General features: G+C 46.9%; 4 protein-coding genes across 4 annotated transcripts in view; 2 read left to right on the top strand and 2 right to left on the bottom strand.

Moving 5' to 3' along the window:
- Positions 1–7,260, bottom strand: part of LOC118216805 (arf-GAP with dual PH domain-containing protein 1) — a 34,005-nt gene extending 26,745 nt beyond the window's left edge. Inside the window, exon 1 of the mRNA XM_035398312.1 lies at positions 6,471–7,260. Coding sequence (XP_035254203.1) covers positions 6,471–6,561 — 91 coding nt within the window. The 5' untranslated portion in view covers positions 6,562–7,260. The remainder of the gene's footprint in view (positions 1–6,470) is intronic.
- A 1,754-nt stretch (positions 7,261–9,014) lies between these two features.
- Positions 9,015–14,555, bottom strand: LOC118217103 (RNA-binding protein with serine-rich domain 1-like). The gene is made up of 7 exons (XM_035398909.1): positions 14,415–14,555; positions 13,537–13,692; positions 12,265–12,456; positions 11,960–12,065; positions 11,287–11,440; positions 10,654–10,795; positions 9,015–10,310 (listed from the first exon to the last, which is right to left on the bottom strand). Coding segments are annotated over exons 1-7 (858 nt in total). The 5' UTR covers positions 14,417–14,555; the 3' UTR covers positions 9,015–10,204.
- A 56-nt stretch (positions 14,556–14,611) lies between these two features.
- Positions 14,612–21,662, top strand: LOC118217102 (AT-rich interactive domain-containing protein 1B-like). The gene is made up of 4 exons (XM_035398907.1): positions 14,612–14,738; positions 15,906–16,640; positions 17,139–17,288; positions 17,705–21,662. Exons 2-4 carry the CDS (start codon positions 15,993–15,995, stop codon positions 18,650–18,652), a joined length of 1,746 nt encoding a protein of 581 aa, XP_035254798.1. The 5' UTR covers positions 14,612–14,738; positions 15,906–15,992; the 3' UTR covers positions 18,653–21,662.
- A 1,188-nt stretch (positions 21,663–22,850) lies between these two features.
- Positions 22,851–24,053, top strand: LOC118217355 (cytochrome P450 2K1-like). Its single transcript, XM_035399291.1, has 2 exons — positions 22,851–23,318; positions 23,814–24,053. Exons 1-2 carry the CDS (start codon positions 23,124–23,126, stop codon positions 24,000–24,002), a joined length of 384 nt encoding a protein of 127 aa, XP_035255182.1. The 5' UTR covers positions 22,851–23,123; the 3' UTR covers positions 24,003–24,053.
- The last annotated feature ends 3,345 nt before the right edge of the window (positions 24,054–27,398 follow it).

Below are 27,398 nucleotides of genomic sequence, written 5' to 3'. Positions count from 1 at the left end.
CAAATAATAAATAAAATGTGCTTTTACAGGTGTATAATCTTTTTGCGAAGCTCATTCATATTTTATTCAAATTGAAATGCCTTCTCTATCATTTCACATGCATTTCACATACTGGCTATCTTAGCTCACACAAAGTAAACAGGATCTATTCCAAAGCAATGTTTCCTAAATTATTTCATGTAACTTGGCACAGTGTTATTTCATCTTGCCATCAGAACAGAATGTGTTCATTCAAGGTTTGTGTGTCACATGCCAAACGCCAATCTTTTATAGTGGAAATAATCTGTAGGCTACAAAGACAGAAAGAAGTTAGGAGCTCAGTATCCGATGGGTCGATAGACTGAGAGGTTACACCTCCTTATTAAACAAAGGAAAGCAATAGCCTGTTCATTTCAGAATGTGGGACAGGGCGCTGGAGGAAAGATGTGAGATTGAAGGCCAACTGCAACATTGGAAGCCAGAGGCAAGCGCAGTGAGAAGAGGCGTCCCCGTGTTTTAGGAAAGGAGAGGGTGACATGGTGCAGTTCCAGATCATCGTTCTCCTCAGCCAGAGATGTAGGCCACTGATCTCAGCCAGCGTCCAGCGCTGCCGAACATGAAAGCGCGTAGTTTTCAAAAATGTTCACACGCTCAAGGACAAAAATACTCCCCAATCGACGATTCAATCTCTGTTTCACGAGTTCATGAAATCCCCTTGCTGCAGCAAGAACACCAGCCCTGCCTATGATCGCCTTCCTGATTCAAAGTAAAACACACACGCACATACACAAGTACACACATGCGCACACAAACAACAAGAGGTAATACATATGCATTTATCATCATGCTCTTCATGCTTTATACACAGTCCCCCCCCCCCCCCCATTTTGGGGGGCCAAAAGTAATTAGACAATTGGCAGCTCAGCTCTTTCTTGGATTCTCTATGTTGCTGCATTATTGGTTCTCGCACAAAAAAGCAAACAAGAGGTCTAGAGTTGATACGAGGTGTGGAAATTGCATTGGGAGTCTGTTTCCGTTGAATCTCAGCACGAGGACCAAAGATGTGTCAATGCCAGTAAAGCAGGGGATCATGGGGTGGAAAAATCTGAATAAAATCAGAGACAGGATGTAGGCAGCCACTCGTAAGCCTCAAGAACAAAATGACCAGGTTAGAGTCAGCTAAAAAGTACATTTAAAACAGTAGAGTACTGGAACAAACGTGAGACAGATGAGATTAGTATAAACCTGCACCAAGGATAGAAAAATAAAAGCATGGCGAAGGAAAGGAACTGCTCATGATCCAAAGCATACAATGTTATCTCTGAAACCTGGCGGAGGTAGCGTTATGGCTTGGGCATGTGTGGCTGCTACTGGACGTACAGGCACATTCACTGGGCAAAGATCAATGGTTGTGCCAATTCTGAGTGAAATTAACCAATGCTGTGAAATGGTTAAGACAAAGGTATTAGAGTCCTGTCCTGGAGGGCTGCAGTGTCTGCTAGTTTTCGGTTTATCTCGTCACCAGCAATTCATTTTAAGTTGTTGACTGGTGACAGATTCCACACATCTAGTCCTCAAGGCCTAAACTGGCAGCTGATTGAAAGGAAACCACAAATAATTCCTGCAGACACTGAAGCCCATCGGGACTTTGGTTCGACGCCCCAGAGTTAAGAACAACAGAGACAGGAATAAATAATAATTTAAAAAAACATATTTGTTTTTGCTTGTTTCCAAATAGCAAAGGACGTTCGTCCATCACGTCCTGACAAAAACAACAGAGCAAGCAGAAGCAAAAACGGAAAGCTCTGAAGGAAAAACAGGGACCAACGCTGCCTCCACATCCACAGCCCACTAACGAGTCAAATGGCAACCGAGGCACGGTTATCGATGTCAGACTCGGGTTCGTCTTTCAGCCGGGGATACATGGAGGAAATGAGCAGAGCAAAGGCGGGCCTCGACGGATTCCCCTGAAATTGCTGCTGGGAAAATGTCACCTCCAAACCACCCCCCACCCCCACCCCCACCCTCTCAGATTCTACGATAAAAGGACCTGGTGCCAGACATCTGGGTCTTTGGCAGAATGGGCAGAGTCTCTCCTAATGACCTCTGTGTGTCACATGGTGGCTAATAAGCATAGGTGTCTGTGCGTGTGTGTGTGTGTGTGTGTGTGTGTGTGAGAGTGTGTGTGTTTGTGTCATAAAGGTCTTGAGTAACCCTGGACAACATGAACAAAATGAACTAGCAGGCCATGAGACCAGCTGACGGGGGCTGACGGCTATGCATTGCAGCACAGTGAAGCTGCAGCGCTGCACAGAACAAGTAAAAGCTTGCAATAAATAAATATATTAATATCAAATACAGCAGCGCACAGCAGGTGGCTAATAACGATGAACGCACCTCGCCAAACACATGCAGGGCGTGCAGCGCCCGCGCTCTTCGTACCGTGTGCAGCAGGTAATGCTGCTGGTCAAACAGAGCGCATCCTGAATGTGGTCAATGCTGTGGTCTGAGACTTTACATCCAGTGTCTGGGTTTTATTTTTTTGCTTTAGTGGCTTCAGTTCTGTATTTGGGTCAGAAATCTAGAGCACAGGGCTGTGGAGTTGACATTAGTGGACATCGCAGCAGTTTACCACAGATTAACAGAAAGGGGGGGGGGGGAGAGATAGCAGACAAAAGTGCATACAGGAATGCAGCTGCTTTAGGACTGGTCTCGGGCCTTTGCTCTGCATGGATGTGTGCCCCATGTTACCACTGCAGAGTGAAGGTCCCAGCCAATGAGGGCAGCTTGTTTGAACCATCTGCACAAATCTGTCTCGCCTATTAAAAACAATATAAAACCCCATTCGCAGACAGAGCAGCTACACCCCTGTACACACACAAGCATGTCTGCACACGTGAACGCACTGTGGCATGAGAGCAGACAAGAATCTCAGAGCTAAAAACATATTGTGCCTGTGGAGAGCTGTAAAACCTGCATCACACAGCAGCCTGAATGAACAGACATAAAGCTGACAAAGTAGCCTATGTGCATGTCCATGTCTGCCTGTCTGCTTGCTTGTGGGTGTGTGTGTGTGTGTGTGTGTGCATGTCTATGTCTGTCCGTTTGCTTGTGGGTGTGTGTGTGTGCGCGCAGGAGTGTGCATGTCCATGTATGTGTCTGTCCGTTTGCTTGGGTGTGTGTGCATGTCCATCTCCGAGTCTGTCCGTTTCCTTGTGTGTGTTGTGTGCATGTGTGTGTGTGTGTGCTCTTTGTGTTTTCATCCAAAGCTGTAGCACCTCAGCCTTCATTTCCATTGGTAAGGAGCATATTTCGAATGACAAAAATAAATAATCCTGACAAAGGCTCCTAGCTTAAACGCATTAGTGTGACAGGTTTACAAAGACCTCCTCAGTGGACATGTTGCATTTATAAAAGATGTTCAGGAGATATTTTCCAAGAAAACACTGCCTAAAACCAGCATTTTACAGGTGAAGTGGATCTGTGCACATATGAGACGACTGTATTTATCAGCGGTTAATTGAACCAGAAAATGAGGCCTCTCTGGCAGCGGATGGTACTTCCGCTCAACAGATGGAGGTATCGTTTAATGAATCTTTTTCATGTAACGAAGCCGTTAATTTAGTCGGTAACGCGGTACGCGTGCCTTAAATTCACACACGCACACGATCACCGACCGAACGGCCGTATCGGATGCACCTTTGCCCAGCCCATTCTATTCATATCCCGTAACTGGACCCCATCGTCTCGGTACAAATCGATAGCTTTCAGCGAGGTAGCTATGGCGATCGAAAGAGGGGAAGCGTCGTTCGCCGGCGGCGGCCGGGTTCGCGGTCCCCTCGGGTGCGCCGGCTCCTCTCCGCGCAGGGACAGGATCGTACTTTCGACGGGCGTCTGTCGCCCAGACACGCAACAAAACGGCCGCACGGGAAAGAGCGCAGACTACTGAGGTCTGATAGCAAAACTGGGGTCGATGACGGTGGCCGAGCGGTTTCCGGGCACGTTCGTGTCATTGTATTAGCCTTCCTTTGCAGCCGTTCAGCCGTTCAATCTCTAAGAGCCAACATACGTAACTACGTACCGTGCGATCAAGCGGCATTAAGCATTAAGCCCACCGCGTTACGCTTTTGGGACCTAAAGTGTTTGCCGAATATGATCATGAATTAACAAACAAGCTGACGCAAAACGCTGTTGCTTTCGATGCAGATTACTACAATTGCAATTTCCCATAATGCTCAGTTCCTCACGCCCTTTTGATTGCTCAAGCCCAATCACTCATTTTCCGACAGAACCTAACCCGTAACGAGTGGGTGGTGAAGTCAGAAATCATACAGTTCTCAAAATAAAATGCAAGAAATATTCCCCACTCTTCAAATGCCATGCATGTCAACACCCCCAACGCAAAAAAAAAAAATGTTGTTTCTCTTATCACACAATAAAACAATTTATCAGATTATTTTTTCATTATCATTACATCAATGAAACCGGGAAGTCTGTAATCCCCTTTACAGTGTGTGTTGTAAGACCACCCACAGACCCAGCTGAGCACCACCGGATGTTGCAAGTCAACCACTTCAACGAGTCACTGCTCACAACAGAGGAGTCAACTGCTCACAGGAAATGAGTCTCTGCTCACATTAAGCGTGAATGCAGGTGGGAATAAGGATCACCTCTGGTTCAGTGTGCAGAGCAGGGAGATAATCCTGGGGCACACCGTGTTCTGGCAAGACATCAGAGAGAAAGCTCGTGCAGACAGTCTCTAGCGTGTGAGTGTGTGTGAGTGTGTGTGTGTGTGAGAGAGAGCCTGTGTGTGTGCATGTGCATGTGTGTGAGTGTGTGCGTGTGCGAGTGTGCGTGTATGTGGGGGGGGGGGGGGGGAGCCATTGCAACTATTGTACAAAGAGGCCTCACATGAACTCTGACTCAGCATCTCCTGTGACTGCACTTTCTTGCATGCACGCACACGCACACGCGGTCATTTAGATTTATTAATCAAACTCTTGCTGATAGCACTGTAAAAGCTGATAACTGGGAACAAAAGAAGCCAAGAAGCCTGTCGGCAGCATCATAAGAGAAGTGCAAATATGTGCTACACACGCAAAATCTCAGCCTGCGAGCCAGCATGGCAAGACACACCTTTATAAAAGGCCTGCAATGTTAGCACTTAAGATTATATATATGTATGTATATATGTATATATATATATATATATTTATTTATTAAGAATATTTAGGAATTACACACACCTGACAGGAAAAAAAAATCACAAAGAGTGAGAGGTGGACATATGTGTGTATAAATCTCTCTGTGCCTGTGTGTGTGTGTGTGCGCGTGCATGTCTGTGTGAGCGTGTGTTCCTTGATTTTCACCCAGAGCTGCTAACACCATTACTCACTCACACATTTACTGCCAATGGAAAGGAAAGAATAAATAAATAATAATGTACAATGGTTACATTTAAAAATCACCTATTTTGTTTTTACACACCCATATTTCTGCCATATGGTTATTTGGGGAACAATCGAACACCTCCTCTGCCTGTGCAAAAATGCGGATAAATGTAAGAGCTGTTATCCGCTTCAAAATAGGCGTGGTCCTGCATGTTCCCCTCAGGAGGCCCGGGTATCACTAAATAGATTAATCCTGACTGTGGAGATCGGTCTCCCTCAGTGCACGGGCACGCATGCTCAGATATGGGCGATTCACCAGGACACGGACTGCAACGCTATACAGAAGCCTATGTATCACACAGTACTACCCATCCTTACTGAACAGTGAGAGAGAGAATGCGAGAGGGAGAGAGAGAGAGAGAGAGCCAGAGAGAGCGAAAGAGAGAGAGATTCTCATTTCATCGAGACTACATTCAGCACAAAAACAGCATAGGACAAGCTATGATTCTGCCAGCCATCCTAAAAATAAGTTGTAATTACTTCTGTAGAATGAGATGAACAAAGTACAACCAATTCAAGCAAGTGAAAAAAAACTATTGCATAGGAACCTAAATGTTAACATGCATAGACTCTAACATGGTGATTATTTAGAAGCCCAAGTCTTTAGGAGTGCTTTGTTCAGATAAATGATTGCTTTCCGCCTCGGTCACTATACTGTACCGTCAACTAACCTACTAGCCTAAATGCACAGAGATACACGAAACTCCATTATTTTCTGTATTATTATAAACTGTGTGTGTGGTAACTTCATACATTGTGGGGTATCAGGTGCAGTGTGATGGGCTTGTTTATCATTATTTTAACCCCCCTCCATAACGACGCCTGTGCTAAGTTGCATCCCAAAAGTACAAATGAATACAGGTGCACGCGCAGCCAGCCTCGGCAGGTATTGCGCTTCAAGAGCACTCTTAAAGTCAGCCCACCGTAACCAGTGCGGTACAATAGCATACACAAGAAATCAGCGACCTTGCTCTATACGCTGCCTCCCGGCGTGCGAGCGGTACAGTACGTCCACACTTGGGGAATTGTTGGGACCGTTACCTGCAGCGCCGCAGTCCACGCAGGACGAGTTTCCGGGTCTCTCGGCCAGCTCCTGCAAGCGGCGTTTGTTCTTTTCTTGCTCCGTGGCCATAGTGCAGGCTGATTTCTCGCTTTTGTTGGACTAAATTCACACCCGATGCTCCGAAGGCGTCGTCCGGCGTAAGTCCACCACTTTTGGTGCAACTGACACGGTGCCCGAAGGCAGCGATAAATAGAATTATCTCATCTGAAGTGGATATATTGTTTATCTTTTACGTCCACGACGTTGCCCGAACATGAACACTTCCACAAATAAATTATCTATCCGTTAAAAAATATCCGCGCGTTTATGACTGAACAAGCATTATGATGCAGCGCCGTCTCTCCCCTTCAGACCGATTCTGAGCGTATCAGTTGTTTCATTGCTAACCCCCCCTGCGCGCTCTCTCTCCCTCCCCATTCCTCGTTTGCCACATACATTCTCCTTCTCTTCCGAATTCAGAGCAAAAGCGAGACCTCCAGCGGTCAATTTACGTGTCCTTTTCTTCTATGGCAAGCACCATTATCCTTAACTGCAATAGTTTACGTCTTGCAGGTTGCCTAACAGTTTTCCATCTTTTCCATGAATTCTCCCGTTTCAATCGTTTAGGCTAAGTAAAAAGAATCGTAATTTGTAATCTTATATGGAAATATTTTCAGAAACTCCAGTTGCGAGAGGGTCTTACTAACCTATTTATGTATTGTAGACTACAAATAAAACACGGCGTAATTATCGCCATAATTTTTAAAGTTTCAAATGTGGCTTTGAATGAAATATTTCAATTGCCTCAACTCTGCTGACCAAAGCCTCTATTGACTTCTTAGTAAGGGGGCTGCGACGGTTTTCTCCAGTCAGCAGCCTCGCGCCATGATCGCAGTTCGTTCAGCTCCACAGAAGACACCAAACGGGCCCCAGATAATCAAATTCAGCTTGGAACCACAATCGGTTAGTGTTCCTTAAGAAACAACTCTATTGCATGTCAGTTCAGTGATGACGCAATTCAGGTGTCTGCAATTTAACCATTCTCCGTATGCGGCAACAGAAGGTAGTGCGCTGCGCAGCCCGCATTTCTGAGAGCAAAGGGCGTGTACTCCTCACTTCGTTCGAATATTCCAGAATTCCAGTCGTCCAGTTTATTATGCAACTGAACACGTTTTTAACATTTCAGGCATTTAGCTGATGCTCTTATCCAAAGCAACTCATTTCATATTTTACAAAAAAATATACAGCTGGATATTTTATTCGAGTCAAGTAGCCTGCACTACCTGGTAATCAAAAACCGTGAAGGTGCAAGCCCCAAACCGTTATACTGACCACCTACCATCTAAAGCTCGACTTGGGCATGACAAAACCGTTCCTCCTGGCAAACGGTCTCTCGCAGACTGACGCTCGAGTGACTGTCGAGAGCTCAGTAGTGCGTCTCTCTCTCAGTTAACCTTGGTGTGAGCCTGGGTGAGTGCGATCGGCCGAGCTTCTTCAGCCAACCGGTCCTGCGGGTTCTTCCTTCTCAGGATCGGGAGAATCCAGCCCCCTCCCAGCCACAAGGCTACACGGACACTCGCACAAGCCCGTGTAAATGGTCATCTGGACTCCTGAACAAAATGAATTTCCCTTGTGGACAATAAAGAGCATCCATCTATCCATCCATCCATCTATGCCTCGCTGGCCAGTCTACCAGCCTGTACCATCAGGCCACTGCAACTCCGTCTAGAATGCTGCTACCTGCCCAGCTGGTCTTCAACCTGCCCAAATTCACATGCCAGGCTGCTACCGAATGTCCTTCGTTGGGTTCTGGTGGCTCCGAATGCCCCATTTCTTTGAGCACCAGCACGACCCCCACCAGCACTACCCCCACCAGCACTGCCCCCACCAGCACTGCTCAATGTGGAACGATCGTCCCCAGTTAATTGGGAAGCCTGTGGCTTCAGTGGCTGTGTTCCACAATCTAAAAAACAGACCTTTTAAGACTACACCTCAGTGTTTGCGTTTAATTAAAAATTGTGGTACTTCTATGCTTCCAACTTTGGCTTTCTCTAGGTCTTGATGCATTTGCTTACCATGTGAAATGCACTTTTCCAAGTCGCTTTGCATAAGACTCTGCTAAATGGCTAAACTGAAAACTGCTACTCAGTCACCCATATTATAAACAATTAAGTTTTGCATTAAGACGGCCCACGTACCATGAACATTAGCATACTTGTGCCATTTATGTGCAGACTGACACCGTCAAACAAAGCTCATTGGTTAAGCACGTGGGGCTTGTGACTAGGTCTCCTACATTTCGAAAGACCAGAGTATCCCCATACCTCAACAATACCTTGTCTTGCATCTAAGTTTGGTAGGCTTACTGAAACAATGTGAAATTATAAAAATTTTATCATCACTATAACGGCAAGCAAAACATATGTAAACATCTACCTGTAAAACACCCAACATCTGCCATTGTTACACATGCAAACACAAATAAGTTGGATTATATATCTGTAATTTCAATAAATGACCAAGTGTATGAATATGCAACCAAATATGCACATTTTACCTACTTTATTTTCCAAACAAAATTAAAAATAAAAAAGCAGTATGTGGGGAAAAATGACATGGATGCCTTGCAGACCGATGCAATGACATTTTATCCACACGGAGGGGGGTACACCTATATGTACAATGCACAAAAGCACAAACGGCTTCACAACCAATGAAAACCCTCCATTAATAAAACAGAACCTGATTGGAGGAGGAAAGGAAATGGGGCAGGAACAGAAGGGAACAGTTCAGAGGGCCACCACTACTGACCCTTAGAGACAGTCCACTTTCTGGAGTTTATATTTCAGTTTTAGTGCATGTCTTTGATTGGCCCACAGTATTTGTGTGAAATAAAGGACATTTTAGATACTGACAACCAGCCGGCTTCATAATGACCATCTCTATAGGGACGTTCAGGGTTTCCTGGTCTAAAGCAAGAAAACATCCAGTAACACCAAAGAAACGTGTATAGCAACGTCATGGAGTATTCTGAAGTGTACTTTCTTGCTTTAGACCACAAACTCCTCAAGGTCCTGATACCTGCCACAGTAAAGCAGACAGGCCAGCAGAAATTCTGTATCTCACATATCCTGTATCACACACAAAAACCATCTGGGCCAATCAAAAACATGCACCAAAAGTGAAATAATAATTTTAAAAAAACCTCCAGGACTATCCCTTCACTACAGCAGAAAACTGTGAGGTGAAGTTAGAAATGCATCAAGGTAAAATTAATAAGGTGGGGGGGGGGTAAAAAAATAAGATTAAAACAACCCGCAGAGGATCAAAAAAATGCTGAGACAGGGCCACAGACTGCTTCTGCTGGGGTTGACACCACCCACAGAGCCCTACCACTCAAAGGCTGGGGTTCAATCAGCATTTGCCCTTAAATTTTGACCAACAATAAAAAGCAATAAGGTTTTTTTTCCTTCATGAACAGAGTTTACCTCGCCAGAACTGAGTTTGTGAAGAAAAGTAATCCCTGCATTTTACATGCAGGTCAAAGTCAAGGACAAATATTAATTGAATGTGAGCCAAAGACAAAAGAAAGGAAGGAGGGAGGGAGGGGAGGGAGGAAAGGAGAGAGGGCTGAAAGGATAAAGGAGGGAGGAGGGAGGCGGGAAAAGGAGGGACTGGGGCGCTGTGAGAGTGGCAGCGAGCGCTGGGCTCAGTCGGGACCGGGACCGCCCGTCTACCGGGACGAGTTGGAGCTGGACCGGGACCGGTGGCGGCGGCGACCGGGGGAACGGGACCGTGAACGCCGCCTGACCGGAGAGCGCCGCCGCGGTGACCGGGACCTGAGGAGGAAGAGGAGGAGGAGGAGTGTGAGCAAACGCTTCACCAACAAACCCACTCAATCTAGTTATCCGTTGCACACGTGAACACATCCCCCCTTACTAGTCCCGCATACTGAGTGAGTCTGCACTGGCCCCACAGCTGTATAAAGCTAACTGGGGACTAGCAAAACGGCTACCTACATGTACATCAGCGTCATAACACACTAAGGCACTGTGGCCATGGGGCAGTCCTTGGCTGGGTCTAAAGTTTCTGTGATGAGTCAAATCTCTCTGAGAAACGTCCTTATTGATCTGAGCAGCTCAGCTGCACTTCATCCTCCAGAGCAGTAGGGAGCGCACTGACCTCCTCCTCATGCGCGGTGGGGTACGACGCCACACAGGAGGGGGCGGGGGCATCCTTCGTGGGGGGGAGAGCCTGCGGGGGGCAGGACGTATCCGTGGGGTGAGGACAGCGGAGGCTGTGATCTCCTGCCCGTCAATCTGACCTGGAAGGGAAAGGGGAAGGTCAACAGAGTAACCACGGAAACTTCTGTAACCATGGCACCTTTTGACATTTAGGTAAGAGTTGGGTTAATTGGCACTAGGATAGGTCTCCTGGATATAAGAAAAACCTGCCAATCTACACAGATGTAAATTTAACATTTTTGTAAATGTCACTTTGCAGCCAGATAAAAATGACTGACATGGAAAATTCTGGTGGGATTAAAATAACCTAAGTAATAGGTAATCATTCCAATTACACCCTTGCAAAACTTACTCCATTAGAACAGGGCTTAGGATAACTAGCTGCAGGTAAAGCACACCATAGATAACTAGCTGCAGGTACATAAACCATAGATAACTAGCCGCAAGAAGTTTTATGAAGCAAAACTAGGAATCAAAGCAGAATCTTCCATGTGGATTTGATCCCATGACCCTATGATGTTCAGCTCTGGGGTCGAGCGGGCTACTCGGTTTTAAAAAATAATCCACCTACCCCCGTCCATGTGTTTGAGGGCCTTCTCTGCCTCGTCCGCTGTTTCAAACTCTACATAGGCGTGGCCCTTAGAGAGGTGTGGGTGGAGCCTATCCACTGGCATGTCAATCATCTTGATCTTCCCATAGGTGGCGAAAATCTCCTGAATGTGATCCTGCAATGAGACACACCCATTTCATTGGTCCAGCAGAATATTAAATCACATACTTTGTTGCAGTCAAATTCATGCATGATCACTGGGTCATTAGATTAACATTGGATTTTATTCCTCTTGGTTGCCACGCCCTGAGATATGTAAGATTGCCTTCAAATGCAGCAGAGATAGACTGATGTAGCAAAAATGATCTTGTAACCTAAAGGTCACAGGTTTGATTCCCAGGTAGGACACTGCCATTGTACCCTTGAGCACGGTACTTAACCTGAATTTCTTCAGTATATATCCAGCTGTATTAATGTAAAAAGTTGTGTAAGTTGCTCTGGATAAGAGTGTCTGTAAAAAAAAAAAGGAAGCCTATAAAAAATAGTCTGTCAAATACCTGAAGTCCACCGCCTAATGGACAAGGCATGTCAGTCGACTTCACGCACACATGAATAAACCGTGTACATAAAGCACGGCGTTTTAAGTCACACATCACTAAAGGACGGTGAGTGCATTCCTTGTGCGTTCCGTTACCTTGGTAACGTTCCTTGTGAGCCGGCCCAGGTGGATCTTGGTGGGTCTCGGGCTTGGGCTCCTCCTCTTACGCTCCTTCTCATCTCCCCTCTTCAGCGACTTGGACCTGAACCGCAGGGGAACCCCATGAGATCGCACAACAAACCACACAGGGATTTCACTCATTTTCACACATACATGCATATACGTGTGCATTCAAGCACTCCGCTCTAGAGACACGCATGCACACACACATTTTATCATTTTGTTCATCAAGACACAAAAACACCACTGGCCGCGCTGCCCTTTCTCCCCGATTCACGTACTTGGAACGGGAACGGCGGCGGTTGTCGTGGCGACGGCGGTTGACGCTGGGTGACCGAGAGGAGCTGGAGGAGCTGGAAGAGCGGGAGGAGCTGGACGAGCCAGAATGGCTGGAGGCGGAAGAGGAGCTGGAGCCACTGGAGGAGCCCGAGCTGGAGCCAGAGCTGGTGCTGGAGGTGGAGCTGGAGCGGGACCTGGCAGGGAAACAGACCAAACAAAAGGTCAGAGGTCAGGGGGGGTGGGGCTCCGAAAGGCACGACAAGCCAGAACGCCAGTGAGGAGCCGTCGATGCAAAAACAAGGTGGGACCTCGTGGTGAACTGCATCTTTTGATTCCCTTTTGAGAGAAGGTACCTTCATTGATTCAAAGGCTGATGTGTGATGCTTGCAAATAAAAAAGGTTTTATATTCTGAGCACAGCCGTGTCTTTTTTCACTTTCGTGCTGGAATTACGAACAAAATGTGAACCAACTGCAGGCCAAGTAAGCAAAAAATACATACATTTAAAAATAAAATAAAAACTAACAAAACAGATTTGGGTATTTAGCCAAGCATAGGTGCTAAGACTACTGCTAGTTTTCTTTGCCATAAAGGTCACTGCCTGTCTAGTTTCCAGTGCATTCAACAGCAAAGCTAAACACCCTTGCAAGTGACATTCATGCTCTGATATCCACAAATTTATCCAAAGTCATGTCTATCCAAACTGATGTCATATAAATGTTTATGGCAAATATAGACCTGCTAAATCAGCAGTTCGCTAGCACTGGGTCGCAAATAACAAAATACTATGCGGTCCGGGACTAAAAATATTTGGTCTCTGGGGTGAACAGAGGGAACCTCAAGCATTCTGAAGGAAAGATTGACCTCTGCCTTTTGATCACGAAGTGATGCATTCCATGCATTAGCTACAGCGATGCACTTAAAATGAATCAGTCAGTCAGAGCTGGTCACAGCAGAAAACTTTTGGATCCTGCACATTCTTGGGTGCGTTCTACTAAAACAAAGACTACATTTCTCCTTTAAGAACAACAGTGGAAAAACACCTCAAGTGCGTTCTTATGTCCGTCATTGTGGTTTTCACTTTACTTCCTTTGTAGTTTTAGTTCCCTGGTGGAAAACTGCTAAGCATAAAAGCGACTTCACTAATCAACAGGTACCACTGCTTACGTTATTGGTAAGTCTGCTCAGAATAACGATGTCTCTTTAACGCATTAGTCCACCTCGCAGATAATGAAACACTGTCCTTAACGCAAGGCGCATAGGTCGTCGTCTCACCTACTGCTGCTCGTACCAGCGGAGGCACTGCGCCGCTTACGGCCTTTCTCTCTGCCTCTCTCCTTCTCCGGCCCCTCTTTGGTGCCAGTCTTCTCTTTCCCCCGATCCTTGGCCTTGTCCTCGGAACGATCCTTCCGCTTTGTCGGTGATGGAGCCCTGGAACAAAAATGGTGTATACGTGTGGATTGACTGCAAAATTAAATGTTATTTCAAACTGGTTTAAAATGCGCCGTTCAAAGAGCCACCCGCGCCAGACTTTTCTATGCATGGAACCCCGAGGGAGCTAACGGCTTTAGCATTTTAGCTGGCTGCCTAGCAATTTACAGCAGCCATTCATTGATACGTGGTCAGCTAGTTTGTAAACACTGCCGATATAAACAACCAAAACCACTTCAGCTCTGTTATTTCGCAAAGCAATTAGGAAGTACGTGTATACATATAAAAATATTAACTTCCTAGCTATGTACCGCGCTCTAATTTGTGCTCGTAAATTACTCTACCTAGCTAGCTAGCTTCATTTCGACAGATAACCAACTAGCGTTAACTAGATTGCTAGCTATTGAGCTTCACGCCAATGTTTTTTTTTCCCTAATGTTTTTGCACAAGGTAACATGTTACCATATACATCGAAATATGCACGAAACGTTTCAGTACTTAATTAACGCTACCAAACCGTTTTAACACCATACAAACAGAAACTGTTTCCTTGAACAATAGCCAGGTTTAGCTAACAAGCCAACTAAATCCACCACATATCGTCACGAAATATTAGTCTAGCAAAAGAGAATACATCTAAGCTGACGGCTGATGTAAGCATGAAAATAAAAATACAACATAATATGCAGGATTATGATGGATTTCGAAAACCAAACACTTACATTTTTCGCTCTCCCTGGCAATAGCTGATTTCACCAGCTCAGTCGCAGAATGATGACGAAACACACTATTTAGTCAAATGATGTCATTACTTGAGTGCCCTGGTAGTCTCATAGAAGTACGGTTGTCCGTATGTTTACATAAGCTATATGCTGGATGTGTTGAATGTTTAGCAGTACAACTTTCTTCCGCACTACTTCGTAAATAGTCTAAACGTTCATTTGCAACAGCGTAGCTTGGGGAATATATATCTTGAGAGATGTTTCGGGGTCTCAGCGTCATTTGCTTCCCGCAGCGATAGTTAACCAACCGAGCGACATTCATTGGTGAGTTAACTCCACGACAAAGTCAGTGGCTTCTGCTTGCAAGAACGGTGTCAATGTTTTTCGCTATATAGCTAAATCTAAGGTCTAAAAGAATGGTTAGCATTAATAATAAACGTGATCATCCCAGTGTGGTCAAAACGACTTAGCTGGTGGAGGCAGTTTCTGTGCACTGTAGGCTATACTATTTTTCACCGCTGTCATCACAATCAAGACTGTCTGCTAACGTTAGTTATTTAACGTTAACAAGTTGGATTTTTTTGCATTCACAATTACAGATTCAGACATAAGATGTGTTCTGCCTATACGAGCACCCTGAAAGGCGTTGGTTTACTTCTCAAACAATCCTTGCTACACGTTTATATTGTGTTAAACAAATATAGGCACTGCCAAGTTTGTGGCTAGTAAGCTTCACTAATATTCTCAAGCATGGGTTGCCTCATCAGTCATATACAGCAATGCTCGCCGTACTGTCAACAAAACTCATGTTGGTTGAGAAACTAAAAAAATTATTAACTGTGATTGGTCCAGCAATACTGCTTGGACAAAGTTGTTTTTCTATCACTGTTAAAGCAGTCAACAATCACATTTAGCACAACGACGTCATCAGGGGTTTTCCCGGCTCAACATGGGGCTTAGGTGGTGACTTTTGGACAGCGACTGCGGTCCGTCCGGCATTACTGCCACTATCAACTCGATGCGTTGTCTCCGTATATTTAGCTACATTTAGAATGTAAAATTCTGTGAAGTCCTCGAGACCACCACAATGCATTGAGATGTAGGCTATTAAAAATGAAACACGAGGTAAAAAAGGAACAATTAGGATATTCATTGGTTACATATTGTAAGTGCTAGAATTGGGAGGGGGGGCACCGTATACTGAAGGATTAACACATTGTAAGGGGTCGTTCTGCAGGAATAGTGGTATTTGGAATTGCAGTGTATATTGAAATGCATTTTCATTTTTGTCATTCAAAACGTAAGGTACAATGTTAACCTTTTAAGGGATATTTGCATATTTTCAGCAACCATTTTTGCACATTTATGATATTTTCACAGAATTGTCCAATATGCTGATGTATGATTAGTAGAATGACAAGCATGAGCCTTCCACCTGCTCTTACGAAACCACCACTTGCACTGTTAATCCAGATTTTTTATTAAAACCAGGGTGCCCCTGTGTCGGCTGAAGCCGTTGACATAGGAGTGAGAGAGGAAGGCCCTTGGCGGGAGTTTCCCGGGGTTGCCGGGGCAACTATGGGTCGGCTTGACGACGCCGCGAAGCGCAAGGTGGTGGAGCTGCGGCAGGCGGGCCTCAGCTTCCGCAAGATCAAGGCGGTGCTGGAGCTGGAGAACATCAAGGTGTCCGCCCAGGCCATCTACCTCTTCCTGAAGGAGTTTAAAGGGAAGTCCAGACCGAAGGAGGCAGGGGGCGGGGCCGGAGGCGGGGCCGGGGCTGGGGGCGGGGCCACGCAGCCGGGCACGGCAGCCTCCGGGGACGGGAGCAACGGGGCGGGGAGACAGGTGGGCTGGGCCGACCAGCAGGTGTGGAGCCTGCTCCGGGACACGTCCCGCGCCCCCGGGTACGCCTCCCCGCAGGATTCGTCGCAGCAGGGCGGGACCCCCCGTGCGGGCGGCAGGCCGTCGGGCGGAGCAGCTGACGGCTCGGCCGGGGGGGGCAGGATGGAGCAGCAGGGCGGGAGGAAGGAGGATGGGATCCGGATCGTCAGCGTGACCTCGCTGGCCCGTGGGGCCCAGCATGGAGGCCCGCAGATGGCGGGGGCGGGGACGGGGGCATTGATGGGGGCGGGCATGCGCAGGAAAGCGCCAATGTCGCCAGCTTCCAGTGCCATTCTGGTCGCGCGCAAGAGGCTGCTGGACAAGGCTCTGCTGCACAAAGCGCGGGTGAGCGGCCTGTGGCTTTAGTCACGCATGCATACGTCCTGGAAATCCATAGCCCAGATCCACTTAGATGAGCATCAGAACTCAGAAAGTTTGAGTAACTTTCTTAATTGTGCGGACACACACACACACACACAAGTGTCCTGTATATATGCAGGGTTCCCTCAGAAGAGATGAGATCATGACTATATCTACAGAGGTTTCTCCTTGATTTTGAGTTCGGAATTGAAGCTGGTCGCAGTTTAAATTTTATATTTGAATATAAATGTCAACAGAATATGTGATCATGTTTAAGAAAAAGCCAAGTCATGACGAATGCTCAAATCACAAACAAGCATAGTAGGGCCCCTAGCCCTCCTCCACATTAGCCATTGTGTCATTCCACCACAGATCCACCGACAGTACAGTTTCCCCATCAGACCATACTTGCTGGAAATAGTTTGTTCATGAATAAGAAACGTGTTTTAAACGCCTGCTTCCAATGTTGCCGTTTCATGTCAGATGAGAGAGATGTCAGCTCAGCCTGGGCAGCAGGCGGGACAGCTGTACGGCAGGGGCCAGGCTTGTTTCCAGGGCAACGATGCCAGGAAAGTCTCCATGCTACCTCAGACTTCGACCCTCGACCTGACCTCCGCCAGGCTCCCTCAGGCGGTGAGTAAACTTGATGCTTTTGCATCTTTCTGCACTAAGCAGCGTTGCTACGGTGATATATCCTGCTTCCTGCAGTCTGGCAGGGTCGGTCTGCATCAGCTGCGCGTGAGATCCGCCCCTCTAATGCGGCGTGACTGCACAGCTTAACCAGCGGAGCACAGAGGGGCGCGAGCTCACCTGCTTTCTCCCAAACTGAGGGGGAACTAGGCAGGAACGTGACAAGTCAGCAAAGACAACTGTGCATTTCAATTTGGGGGGGTATTAAAAAAAATTCTGGAATAAAAATTGATTTGAACATTGTTTGTTTATCATAAAACTAGAGAATGATGCTTTTTGTCATTCTGAGTGTGCCTGTGGGGTCAAGATTGGGGGGGGGGGTCAACGTTCTGTAACCGGTCCGTGTTTCTCTTCCACAGAGGGGGGGCCTGGAGCCTCACCCAGTCCCCAGCCCCCCCAAACGGACTCTCCAGAGGCCGGGTCCGCCTGCCCGCTCCCTGCACCCTCCCTTCCAGAGAGACCCGCCCCCCTGCATCGCCGTCCGCCCCCCCAACCCCGCGCCGGCTCCCCCTGCTGGACAGGGCCACGGCGCCCCCGCCAGGTCGCAGCCGCCCCCTAACCCGCCCCCCCGGAAGGAGCCCCCGGGGGCGCCCCAGGACGGCGCGTGGAGGGGCGGGGTGCAGGAGCAGATGCAGGCGCTGGGGGCGGAGATTCGGGGGCTGGGAATGGCGGTCCGGCTGATGATGGAGCAGCAGAGCCGGGTGGAGCGGGAGCAGGCGCAGCAGACCCAGGTGCAGAGGCAGATCCTCAGCACCCTGCAGGCCCTGGCCTCCGCCCTCCGGCCGGCCAAGACCCCCACTCCCCCGGGCCCCGCCCCCTACAGGCGGGACAGCCACACCCCCACCCGCACCACCTACGCCCAGTGCAGCCAGCCTCCCCTGTCCAAGTACTGCGAGCTGGATGCGTCCGGCCTGGACTCGCTGGAGTCCTACAAGCTGCCCGCGCTCGGCTCCCCGAGAGTCAACGGCTTCCAGGCGTGCGCCGCCGCCGCCGCCGACGGGCTCGGCCTCGGCCCGGCGCAGGCCCACGCGCCCGCCTACACGCCGCCGTACGCCGAGCCGCACGCCGAGGTCTTCGCGCAGTCCTACGGCAGCCCGTCGTACTCCGCCCAGTCTCACGCGCCCGCGTACAGCCAGGCGTACCCCGAGACGCACGCGCAGCCTGCGGACTACCCCGCCGCCGCCATCGCCGCCGCCGCCGACCCTCTCCGGGGCTGCAGCCCCGCCACCAGCCTGAACCCCAACTCGCCCCTCCCTCTGTCCCCCCACGACCCGCAGCTCAACATCATCAAGGTGGAGACCATGTGACGCGTTCGCTGTTCCTTCTGGCCATTTCCCAAGCCTCGTTTTAATCATGTGTCCCTGTGGTCTCTGGTTCAGTCATATCCCAGACATTTCACCTTTCAGTGGTTACTTACACACCCGCCCTTAGTCTTCAAATGGGCCCGCTGTTTAAAGCACGATGTCCAGGTGCTAATCCGTCACCTGGACCGTTAAAAAGTATTTGCAGACCAAAGTTTGGTTTTTTTATTGTGTTCGCTTTTTAAATATGAACTGCCAGTGCATTCACCCTGGGCTGAAGCGAATCAGGGAGGAACAGTGGACCTTGTGGTCACGAGAAACCACAACCAGCGAGACTGAGAAGGGGGACAACATCTGATTTTCAACGTTGTGCCAGCCACATTCCTTTTACAGTATAACACAACCTGTTCGGCTACCTGTCAGCGTGGTTTCTAGAGTAGAAAATCTTACCAGCCACTGCCAAAATTTTACCTGAATTTGGCTGGTGGCGGGTGTTCATTTCACACTCTGTCAGAGAAAGAAGGAAATCTGATCGAAATGAAGCCATATTACAGTGAAGAGGAGTATATGCAGTACTAGGAGAGGTTTAAGGGTTTTTTTGTGATGTTATCTCTCTATGTACATACAGTATACTCCTCTCCACTGTTTGGAGGGGTGCAGGCTTGCCCTTGGCTGTGTCCCCAGCTTGCTCTATCCCATTCTGCATACTGTGAAAGGAGTAACTGAGTGCTCTTGCTTTTAGGGTTGAAAGGTCATTTCCTCAAATGAATCAAGATAAAGATGTGCCTGCCAAAACTTTACAGGGGCCAGGACAGGACAGGACAGGGTCTGAGAGAATATTCTACCTCCCCATCTTGGGTCTGGTTGTTTCCCCTCCTTGTTCTGGTCGGGAAAAATGTTTGATGGAGAAACGCTGGTGATTGACCGTGACCCGTGACATCATCGCAGAGCCAGCCCGCATGCAGAAGTGTGTCTCATACGCTTTCATTTACATTCCAGGTGTTCAGCAGATGTTCTTATAAACAGCATCATAAAAACGGCTTACTTTTATTTTACGTGCAGTCCATTTAGATCGCTGAATAATTTTTACTGAAGCAATTCAGGTCTAGGACCTTCCTCGAGAGTACAGGGAATTGAACCTGCAACCTCAATAAAAGCCCAGTTCCCTCACCGTTCTCAAGCATTGCCACCACAACACTGTTCTGTGTTTTCCTTGGATGTCTGTTTTATTTTTTTATTTTTTAACCCCTGTCTTTGAGCATTAGAGAGAATCACGTTTGCTTTTTTTGATAACATAAACGCTGGGGGGTGGGGGTGGGGAAGATAAAAGGGAATCCGTGTCCTCTCATAGTGTCTCGGGTTCTTTCGCCCGACGCGCTCCCGTCGGTCTCCTCTGCTCGCGTGGGAACGGCAGAAGACGAGCGCGTGCGTCGCTGGGCCAAACGCAGAGGCCCACGCCGTGACGCCTGCGGCCCATTGGCTCGGCGCCGGAGCCGCGTCTCGGCGGCGAGAGAGAAAGGGACGCGGCGGCCGCCTGTGGATCAGACAGGGAACCCGACGCCTTTTAAGCGTCCCCCTCGCCAAGCGAGCCTGTGCCGTCAGACAGTTCCGTTGCCATGGTAATGGATCCAGAGTGCTTTTCAGCCTTTCTGCCGTCTGACATTAACACTACCGCTCCCCGTTCCCCCCCCCCACCAACCCAGTCACACTTCTTTACTTTATGAGTCACATGCTCTCAGTGTCCTCTGTGGGCTCATGATGAATCCTCATTAAGGGTGATTTTTTATTTTTTATATATATATATATATATATATGAAAAAAAAGAAACCCATGAAGGGCAAGAGCAAATGCAGAGTGTACGGCAACGCCGCCGTACGCTCCAGGGCACAAGGCCACAGCAGCCCTACTGAGCCACCCACAGAAAAGCAACCAGCCGAGCTACCCACCGCCACGCTCTACCACCGTCCTTTCAGAGATGAAGATCACCGATGGCCTTTTCCCGGGGAAACAGTGCCCACATAATCGCACGGGTGTGAGCAGGCAGGAACGCAGACGTATCTTTCCTTATGAATGGATAACGCTCCCGTGTTCCAATGCCTGGAGCCAAGCGGGGAATCTCTGTTAAGGTTTTCAGTCAGCATTCCCACTCCCAAACAATTCTGCTTTAGTCAGGGACCTGCACTGAAATATGGAATTTATTTCAATTTCAATTTAGACAAGATAGGAACCGTATGAAGTACTGAAAGGTAAAAATCTAAAAAATGTTTTGTTTTTTTTTAAAGGAAAAGATTGACCCTCATTCTTAAATAAAATAAACAATGACCTCTTTTGGTTGCCCAAAAGTCAGTATCCCTTTTTTTTTTGTTCCACAAAGTTCCACTGATTTGTCAACCTTAAGATGTCACACCTGACACTGCAGTTACATTGACCTATTCAGAACACTGTGTATGATTACTTTTTTAGGCATTTCTCTCTCCCCCTGTAGCTGAACCAAGTCCAGTTTTTTTTTTTTTTTTTACTTTGAGCTTTCTGTTTGTGCAGAGCTGGGCCGTGTTCAAAAGGCTGGAGGACATTACCTCTGAAGAGGACTTGTGTTGGTTTTGGTGGGACTTTTATTAGAAATCCAGCAGTGTTTGTTTGGCCCTGGCCTCTACCCTGTCAGTCAGAACTAACGTAGAGGTTTTCATGAAATGGGATTAGCTTGATTGTGAAGAAGTAAGTGCCATTCCCAAAATACATATTTATAGAGCAAACAAATTTATAGCAAACAACAGTACGCAAAACCAACAGACACTTTGGCTATGCAATGAAGATTATCTTGGTACAGATGGATCGTCTCACGTGTTACTTGTCCAAAATGCTAATGAAGCAGAGGAGTTTATTTTGGAACAACTATTTATCCAGTTGTGCTTACAAGGATCACTGTTTGTGTTTTTTTAATTATAATTATTGATAATACTCCGTATAGAAGCTATGTAGAACTAGTTGACCACGAATAAACGTTTGTTTGGTTGTATGGTGTTTGTGCCCTGTTTGCTTATTAGTCATTGCCTTAATGCAGATTGGATGACAAGCCTAAGGTTGCATTGAGGGGCGGCAGGATGATTTCTATGGGAAGGTATCACGGACAGGGGGTGGTTGAGACGCGAAGTCGTTACCAACTATCAGTACGTTTATCTCATTAATTATTCCGACCGGACATTATTATTATTTACAAATAATTTGAAAATCGGAACATCTGGCATCCCGGCGTGTAGGCTATGTATATACATAAGTTAACCCAAAACCATGACGCAGATACATAAACCGTAAAACAAGGGAATTCAATACATTACTTTGGACGTGCTTGGGGGTGGAAGCATACCGAAGAGGTTGGTCCTATAACCACGTCATAATCCAGTTCCATCCCAAACACACTTGATGCAATTAATCAAGGGCTTGATGAATTGTATCAAGGTGTGCCTGAGGTGGAATACATCAAATACCTGGATCCTGCGGGAGATCCCCGAGGAGACGTTTGATTCATTTACAAAAGGTGTTGGCAAGGGAACAGTGTAGCCTGAAACGTTTTCATACATACACGAACGGCAACTTCAGGAAACGTGCGTACCACGGCGTTTTAATTGTGAAGTGGCGTATAGGCTGCTTTTATGGTAAAGATGAAACAGGTTTTTTTTTCTCCAATACGTTTTTGGCCATTTCGGCCAGTAAAGTTTTGCTCACATCGGTTCCCTTCGGGGACTCTGTTCTATTGTCGCCCATGGAAAGCTTTCTGGGCGCTGTTGAGTTGGATTTTTTTGAAAGCTTTTTCAGTCTCGTTTTGTATTTCAATGAAAAGGCGCATTTCACGTTTCGTTAAGGCACAAAAGACACCTTTCACAAGTTTATCATAGTTTCATACAAAATGTGTCTTACCTTGATTTTAAACAATCGATTGCTCTCTGGTTTGTATCATTTATACAGGATAGGCTACAAAACTTAAAGCGACTGGTTTAAGTTTTTGTGTGCGTGTTCACGTGACCGTGGAAAGCAAAGCACGTTTCCGCCTACACAACGCGTGAAGCATTTCTACGCATTGTATCTCTCGTGTAATAACAGCATCTGAAATGTGTTTCAGATTAAAAGGTTGAATGATCCAAGGTTAGCATATGCAGTTGGCAAGAGAACGTTTTTTAAAAATATACTATTTTTAAGAAGGATAAATATAGACATGCAGTATGTGCCATATGGCGTGTTCTCAATTTAGAACACGTATTTCAGGTTCACTGTCAATGTTTGCTGGGGGGATTAACGTGCCTAAATTGCGTAAATCTACAGTCCATCTTTCTCTGGCAGTGATCTGGGTCTGAACAGCACGTCTCTTTATTGAGGAACTGGGAGAGTGAACAACCCGTTCGCTGCAGGAAGGGGCAGACGCCAGGGCAACCACACTCGTTTGTGGCAGAGTGACCCCAGTGAGGGCAAACGCTGGGAGGCCATGTCTGTGGCAGGCCTTCTCCCCCAGACGCCCTCAGCTGTGGTGCTTCTGGGAGCTGCACTGGTGCTGTTTGGGCTCTGCCTACTCACTGCCACCCTCACGCAGAGAAGGGAGCCCCCCGGCCCGAGGCCCCTGCCCCTAATTGGGAACCTGCTGCAGCTGGACCTCCATAGGCCCTATCACAGCCTCTATGAGGTAAGGCCCAAAAAGCAGGGGTGCAGGGCAGAGGTGTGGGAGACTGCAGGCAGCACCTGACCCCCTAGGCAGGTGTCAGCAGCCCTGGTTCTGGGTAGCCATGGAGTCTGTTTTTTTGTTGTTGTTGTTTTCACCTTAAAATGAGCAATGTATTTATACCCAAGAAACCAAGTGGAGTAAGTTGACTTTAAACCAGGGGTCTTCAACCTTTTCTGATCCAGGGACCCCCACCCAGGCTCAAAACCATCCAGGGGACCCCCATCAGAAGTTAAAAGGGTTTTTGTTTTTTAAATAAGGTTTTATACTTTGACATTTTCCATAGTCATTGCATACTGTATCAAGTCTGACCAGGGACCCCCTATGGTACCCTGAAGGACCGCCTGTTGAAAACCCAGACTCTAATGAATGGCTTTAATTGAGCACTTAAGTGCTGAGTGACAAACCCCCAACAGTTCCTATCCCAGAATGCAGTGGTTCTCTCTTGCTTTCATACAGCTGTCTAAGAAGTATGGATCGGTGTTCACAGTTCACTTTGGCCCCAAGAAGGCCGTTGTCCTGGCAGGGTACAAGACCGTCAAAGAGGCGCTTGTCAACCATGCCACAGAATTTGGGAACAGGGATATCTCTCCTGCACTGAGAGATTTATACAAAGAACACGGTATGAAACGATGTCTGCTTGTTTAGCTTGCATGTGTCTCCCTGGGGCCTGGGATCTGGAACAGGGACTGAAGTAAAAATGGCTGTTCTGGGTTTTATTTGGTGCAGTTATCTAGCTAACTCTGTAATCCTGGGGGGTATCTCATGAAGCAGGATTATTGAGTTGGCTGGATAACTGTGCTGAGTAAAACCTGGAATGGATCTTTTTACTTCAGTCCATGTTCCAGATTTGGTGAGGGTCCTGGGTTTTACTCGGTGCAGTTGTCCAGCAAACTCTGTAATCCTGCTTTGTGGAACAGAGCCCAGCTTTGTGATGCAGCTCAATATTATCCCATCAATAACAATTTTACTACCAAGACAGCAGCTCATAATATTGATGAATCAAAAGGTTTTTGCCCATTTGCATAAAGCAGATTTAATTTAAAAAATAGCAATACATGTACAGTAGACAAGTGTAATTCAATAATACAGTACATTAGATTACAATGTAAATTCCCTTTTTTAAATAAGTACGGTTTTGCTTTTTATATTTAAATCACCATAGATGTTGCTTCAAGTTTTCTCTTAGCCCAAGAATTCAGTATATTAGCGCGTGTAATTGTACGAAATTAAGGCCAGGAAGGTACTATATGCAAATGCAAGGTGCCAGTAAATGAAACTGCAACATTGTGGAAAAACAAAAACCACAGAAATGAACGTCCTCCAGGAATGTCAGCGACCGATATCTCCCCCAAAATCTCTGTTCATCACAGAAGAAAATTTTTTTTTTTTTTTTTAAATTCAATTACTATTCCCACCATCCACCTTCTCAGTGCTGGAGTGTGAACGGATACAGAGGCTAGTGTATTAGGTATTATCAGCAAGTACATCCTCAGGGCTTTGACGGAGTTATTTGGTTAGGACGGTCTGCCTCTGCTAAAATGCAGTCCTGGTCAGAGAAACTGGGCGGGGCACAGAAATAAAGTACCGTGATGCTAGAGCCTAACCGTCGATTCCCACAGGCCGACCTTTCCTGTCACACACAACCGCAGCCCAATCAGAGGGCTCCGCCCAGCAGGCGGGTGTGTGGGACCTGCCTTCCTGTCCCGGGCAGTGACGCCCACGAACATTCATCCCAAAGCGACAGGGCTGTTAGCTTAGCATGAGCGCAAAGATGACCCAACTGCCCGACACCATCACATTGCCACAACATTTTAAAAAGTGCACTTCACGTTAGCAGGGACTGAACCGACCATTTGCGGTAAATTCGCAACTTTTGAACCGGGGCTGCCTAACCCTGTTCCTGCAGATCTACCACCCTTGTTTTTTGTTTTTATTTCAACCCTAATTTGGCGCACCTGATTTGTACCAATCAGCAGCTCAAGAGAGCGAGCTGTTGAACGAGGTGCGCTTTGTCAGGGGCTGGAATGAAAAAACATAGATCTACAGGAACAGGGGGGTGGACGTATCTGCGCAATGACTGAACCATGAGCTGGAGGACAGAGCGGCGATCCCTAACCCCTGGATGGACGGAACCTCCATTCGCATTTCTATACGCATAAATCAGTTCTTTCTCCTCGTCTTTGTCCCAAAATCTTTCCCTTCTCCAGAGCAGCAGTACGAAGTGAAAGGGACGGATTTAGATTTAGGAGGGGTGACCCAAAGGTCACGGTTCCTCGTGGAGAAGCTCGCCGCTTTGGAAGGCGTGGCATCGGTCAACAGTAGTAGTGCATGTATACCATAAACAAGTCGTTTTCTCTTCCTTCCACAAATATATAGTAACAGCTCTGCATTAAAAGAAAAGGTAAAAAAAAAAAATCAAAGTAACAAAAAACAAATTCAAATGAAATGCATAGCTATAACAAAACTGAATACAACACAATATTTAAATAAAATGAAAAAAAAAAAACAATTCCAATCTCACAAATGCATGCAGAATGTTCTTAACTCAATCCAGTGTGTTTCTTTGGGGTGTCATAAACCCCAAGAGGTTAAATTAACCTGGCCACCCCTCCCCTCAAAGAGCAGTTTCAGCAGGAGTCAGTACGTGCGTTGCAAAATGGGGGGGGAGCAGTGGCGAAAGAAGTGTGATTTGCTTACACATCAGTGCTTGGAAATGTGTGGTAGATACAGAGCTACTAGATCAGCTGTACCTGTTACTATGGAGTAACGGCTGACAGGACCCATTACACCTGGGACATAAATCAGTAAGGAGAGTCTTTGACGTCTTTTTGCGTAAACTCAATCTTGCTGACAACCGTCCTTTGGGGGAGAGGAAAAAAACAAAACTAAACTGGTTTTTGTGCAGTCTTAATGCAACGGCATGTACTTTTTTGCCAAAGACACAAGTGTTTTTAATCGCAGCACCGGTGAGTAACATTAACATCCCCACTTCTTGACTCTCTTCTTAAGCCAGCTGTGTTGTTCCTTGGCGCTTCTCAGCATCTTAAGATGGTGGGCGGAGTTTTCTTCACTTCTTCCGTGCGGAACGGTCACCAATGCAAAGTTCATTCGGGCATGCATTTCTACATCTTTTCATGTCCGTACAGTCTTGGACAGGAAACCACTAAGAGTTCTGTACAGTTACTAAATGGAATGATCCCTATTTACACACCACAGAACAAACATTCTAAGACTTAAGACAAATTAAGACTTCAAACATGGGCATGCACATGGATGTGGGGGAAAATGGACTTGGGGAGTTTACAGTGAAATGCAACCAGGGTGCTACAGATGGTACAACTAGAGGAATGCATCACTTACAGCTGTAACTGAGTTTAGTATGGGGTTTTCCTTCTATTTTGTGTCCTTTACGATTTTTAGTGATCATCTACAGCATTAACTGTGCAACCCCCCCACCCCCCTTGTTAAGACCACTGTAAGTATCAAGTGAAAAAAAAAATGGTTCAAGACAAAATTTTAAATGACAATGTTTGCATACAAGTGCATGCACATACGTACGCACTTGCACTGGATAACCCTGTCTGTCACACAAAAGTACAATCTTAAATCTAGTCGTACAAGGTTTTCTTTTTTTGCAACAAAAAAAAAACAGAAGGTGCAAAATCTACAATGGAAAACGTTGTAAAGTAGTAGTCTCCCTGCCCACCCCCCACCCCCCCCCCACTGTCTCTCAACACCCCTCTCAACAAACAGCACACAGTTTAACTTTTAAAAAATGTACACACTGAACCCCAGCAATTGGCCAACTGTAGTGTCAGCTCAGCACCTGTAGAGGGCGCAGCGTGGGGGTCAGGCCTCCTGGTCTTGCACTGCACAGTGGTGAAGGCCCATTTTGTGTGTACATGGGTGTGTGTTTATGGAAATTGTGTGAGAGAGTGAGCGTTGTGTGTGTAGTTGTAGGTGTGGGTGTGTGTGTGTGTAGGTGAGTACACGTGGGTGTGTGCGCGCGTGTATGTGTGCATATGTGTGTGTACGTGTGCA

Source organism: Anguilla anguilla, chromosome 17 (assembly GCF_013347855.1).
Source record: "Anguilla anguilla isolate fAngAng1 chromosome 17, fAngAng1.pri, whole genome shotgun sequence".
Lineage (NCBI taxonomy): Eukaryota > Metazoa > Chordata > Actinopteri > Anguilliformes > Anguillidae > Anguilla > Anguilla anguilla.
Note: the sequence above shows the minus strand (reverse complement) of the source record. Positions and strands in the feature narration are given on the sequence as shown.